This window comes from Camelina sativa, chromosome 17 (genome assembly GCF_000633955.1).
Source record: "Camelina sativa cultivar DH55 chromosome 17, Cs, whole genome shotgun sequence".
NCBI lineage: Eukaryota > Viridiplantae > Streptophyta > Magnoliopsida > Brassicales > Brassicaceae > Camelina > Camelina sativa.
The window spans coordinates 940,791-944,891 of record NC_025701.1 but is presented as its reverse complement, the minus strand read 5'-3'; the positions used below and the strand labels follow the sequence as shown (position 1 = coordinate 944,891).

At 38.4% G+C, this 4,101-nt stretch overlaps 2 protein-coding genes across 2 annotated transcripts in view; one reads left to right on the top strand and one right to left on the bottom strand.

The window, feature by feature from the left end:
* LOC104754416 (protein NETWORKED 1D) overlaps positions 1 to 4,101 on the top strand; it is a gene marked incomplete in the record, with an annotated part of 21,028 nt that overhangs the window by 14,134 nt on the left and 2,793 nt on the right. The window contains 1 exon segment of the mRNA XM_019239387.1: positions 59 to 794. Coding sequence (XP_019094932.1) covers positions 59 to 794 — 736 coding nt within the window.
* LOC104754418 (BI1-like protein) lies at positions 1,307 to 2,993 on the bottom strand. Its single transcript, XM_010476610.2, has 4 exons — positions 2,370 to 2,993; positions 2,156 to 2,269; positions 1,693 to 1,850; positions 1,307 to 1,605 (listed from the first exon to the last, which is right to left on the bottom strand). Exons 1-4 carry the CDS (start codon positions 2,635 to 2,637, stop codon positions 1,402 to 1,404), a joined length of 744 nt encoding a protein of 247 aa, XP_010474912.1. The 5' UTR covers positions 2,638 to 2,993; the 3' UTR covers positions 1,307 to 1,401.

Genomic DNA, 4,101 nt, shown 5'->3' with positions numbered 1-4,101 from the left:
TAATTTCAACTTTTTCTTGCCGGAAAGTAACCAATCTTTTGTGGGTATCTCTTACCAGGACACTGCTTCAACATTGGATAACAACGATAAATTCTTAGAGTTGCAAGAAATGCGTTTGAGAATCAAAGCTATTGAGGAGTCAGTAACCAAAAAGCTTGCAATGGAAGAATTGAAGTCTTCTTCTGCCCGAAGAAGCAGAAGGAGAAGTGGAAACTTACGGAAGCAGAACCACGACATCTATTTCGAGGAAAGCGAGATGATCACAAAAGATATCGTTCTTGATCAGGTTTCTGATTGCTCATCATATGGGATAAGTAAGAGAGACATTTTGAAGGTAGAAGATGAGCACAGTTTAGAGGTAAAGCCACAGAATCCTCAGAAAGGTAAATCGTTGTCTGAAGAGTCATTGGTTGTGGACAAACTAGAGGTCTCTGATAGATTCACGGATTCAAACAAAGAAGCGAACAAGAGGAAAGTTCTCGAGAGACTTGGTTCAGATTTACAGAAACTCGCAAATCTTCATGTTGCTGTTGAAGATTTGAAAAGCAAAGTGGAGACAGAGGAGAAAGGCGAGAAAGGAAAAGAAAACGAGTATGACACGATCAAGGGACAGATCAATGATGCTGAAGAAGCATTAGAGAAACTTTTAAGCGTCAACAGGAAGTTGGTGACGAAAGTCCAAAACGGATTTGAGAGATCAGATGGAAGTAAATCATCAATGGATCTTGATGAGAATGAGAGTAGCAGAAGGAAGAGGATATCAGAACAGGCGAGAAGAGGATCAGAGAAGATTGGTAGGTTACAGTTGGAGATACAGAGATTACAGTTTCTATTACTGAAAATGGATGGAGATAGAGAGAATCGAGCAAAAGCAAAGATATCTGATAGCAAAACGAGGATTCTTCTTCGGGACTATATCTATAGTGGAGTGAGAGGTGAGCGACGAAAGAGAATGAAAAACAGGATACTTTGTGGGTGCGTGCAGCCGCCTCCATCTCCGTGATTGTTAGATTTGTTGTTGCAAGTAATCTAAATAAAATAATATTCATGTGAATGGAATCGAATTGAAGTTTGATATGGAAAGAGAAACACTTCTGCTAATATCTCTTTTTGCGTTTTTGTAGAGTTTGAAAGAAATTTGTATGTTGGAAATGGTTAAGAGGAAAAGTCAAAGTTTCAAGTTTTGTTCTGAGTCTGCGTTTCAGATGCAGACATAGCTGTGTTGTGTTAAAACAACAGAATATGGACTTTAAGCGCAAGTTCCAATACTAATCGATTACTAAAACAAGTTAGCTTGCCAAAGAAAAGGAGGTTCTGTTAACAAATAATATCAAAGATTTACATATTTGAAGGACATGATAATAACACTGATCATGACTTAAAAAAAGGAGCAAAGACGCTTCATTCGGCAGCTCTGAAAATGGTAAGGAGAGCCAAGAAGAGGTTGATAATATCCAAGTAGAGCGAAACTGCAGCCCAGATGTACTCATCGTAACTGTAACGTTTGATGAGATTGTCTGTATCGTAAACTATGTACCCACAGAATATTATCGCAGCTAAACAACCATAGATCATCACTGAGAGCCGACCCAACGGAAAGAATATCTGCAAAAAAACAAAAAAGCCACCATTAGGCTCTGTTTTCAGTTCTTGCATTCCAATGTTAAAACCAAAAGAAGTGTGTATACTTACCTGAATAAGGGCAAAGACCATGAGAACGATGAGAGCACCAAATAAGAATGGACCGAGGAAATTGAAGTCATATCCTTTCTTCGCCGCCCAAAAGGTGTACAAGGTTAAGGAAAGCAGCACTACTGTCGTTAAAATCGCTGCTTCAAGAATCACTTTTCCTGTTCCAGCAACAAAGTTCCAAAATTTAATGAATAAATTGAATTTTGAAACTATATACACTGTTTTACTACTAAGGGGTTTATCCAATGTAGTATAAAGACAAATCAATGGTTTCTATGGAAACATTAAGCTATCAGTGAACCAATTATTGAGTATGAGGAAAGTCAAAACCAGCCCATATGTGTTGGAGATACAGGCTATTATAGAAGCGTGTGGTGTGGTTTAAAGCAACTAATATAAGTCGCTTGAAAGACAAGAAAGGAATACGGAGGAGAAGTAGAGTGTGTCACAAGGAAAGTCTTACCACTGGTGAAAGCACACGTTAATCCCACGGCGAAAGCCAAAGTCACCGTGAAGATCCCTAGAAGCAAGTAATTCACCGGATGTTTCTGGTGGTAATAGTACAGAGGACACATTACTGCAACCAAACAGAACAATAACAAATTAAACCAAAACCCTAAAATAAAATATAAAAAAACATCGAATTGAATTTAGATTTTTTTTGATTTTTTGGTTACCTAAAAGAGGTGTGATGATTAGGACAATCCAGAGAGCAAGACCGGCACTAGTGGTGGCGAAGAACACGGCAATCGGACGGACGAAAACCACCGTGGCGGCGACGGCGATGGTTGCTAAAAGCTGGAAAACGATTATGGAATATACCTTACGGATGAAACCCCATCGGAGTTCGGGGCTCTCGAGCATCGTCGGATAAAGAGTTCTCTCACCGCCACTAGCGCCGGTCTCCACGTCATCTTTCCGGTAAGGAAGATTCCACTTATGCATTCTGTAAAACTGTAATCGACCGACACAATGGATTCTTGATCAAACGAACGCGGGAATATTCGAATACTGGAAAGAACCGGAGAAGAAGAAGGACGATGATCTAGGAATTAACAAGTTTCGGAATTTGTTTTCCTTTTTTTTGTTTTTGGTTCGATCGTTACGTTTTTTTTTTTCCCGAGAAAATTTGAGATTTCGAGGCTGAGAAAAAATTAGGATTGTAGAAGTTATAAAAGCAGTTAAAAAGAGAAGAAGAGTAAAGGCGAACGTTCTTGAAGGCACCAGGTTTTGACACGTGGCGTATGATGATGAGACGTTAAAGTTTTCTTAACCGTGTGAAGAGGCTGTCTAGATGCTTCTGTTAAGTTAAGAGAACACCGGTGTGGTTTATACAGATATGGTTTGGTTTATATAGGAAAAGAATGTTAACCTAATTTCCTTAATTAGATAGATAGCGATACATATTTACATAATAATAATATCTCACAATAACTCCTCTTGATTTTCTATAGGGTCCATAAGTTAGTGATTCATATTATAATCTGATTTTACACCACAAGAACAAAATTATTTCACAATTATGATTGACGCGTTTCTGATGAGTTTGTTCGATCATCATCCATCTTGTTGAATACAACTCTCCTCAACAACGAGGAAGCATCCTCGATTCAGTGAATTACACTTTATTCCTCTTTATGGAGTCATTCGATTATCTAATTAGTTAACCATTCCACCGTATATGCCTTTGATCTCCATTCTCCACTGGAGCGCGATTATGTCTAACTTTTACTAATCAATTGACAACTTCTTTTTTTTGTTCATGGATACATCAAGAAAATGCAAATTTTTCATGGATATGGAAGAGTTAGGTAGGTATGTAATATATTTTGTAGCGTTTGCAATAACCAATAATAATAAAAATCTCAGTGGAGTCAGTAACTTGAAATTTAAATTTTCTTTAACTGGGTTTAGTCGATGGTACTATAAACAAAATTACGAATGGCCTAAACTAAAGCAGAAGAATCGTTAATTACCTCCGCATCCTCCGCCACATCCTCCTCCATGTCCACCACAACCACCGCCGTGATCCCCGGAGGAGACATGATGACCGCAGTGATCCCCGGAGGAGACAGCCGCTACTGGAAAAATCATGAAGCCACCGTCTTTACTTCTTCTCGCGTCATCGATAGTAGTGGTGACTGTTCGTTTCTTCTCATCCGCCTGCAGACAGATGCAACAAGATATCGTACCACTAATAACAGCCAAACTGAAGAGGGCTATCAAGACAATAACAAGATCCTCCATTATTGCTTCGACGTTGTGTTGGAATTTGCTCTGAGAGCTCGTTAACAAAATGTATATTTTAATTACCATAAAAATTTACTTTCTGTCTATATATGAGGTGATGTATGCAATTTGTGATATTTTGTTATATATTTGGATGCGTTTCACATTAATTAGTGTGAC

Bases quoted from the DNA above. Each gene is read 5' to 3' on its own strand.
- LOC104754418 (XM_010476610.2), bottom strand. From the start codon at position 2,637: ATGCATAAGTGGAATCTTCCTTACCGGAAAGATGACGTGGAGACCGGC. The intron at 2,270-2,369 runs GTAACCAAAAAA...GTTTGGTTGCAG, and splicing joins AATCATCACACCTCTTTTAG to TAATGTGTCCTCTGTACTAT. The intron at 1,606-1,692 runs GTAAGTATACAC...GTTTTTTTGCAG, and splicing joins TGGTCTTTGCCCTTATTCAG to ATATTCTTTCCGTTGGGTCG.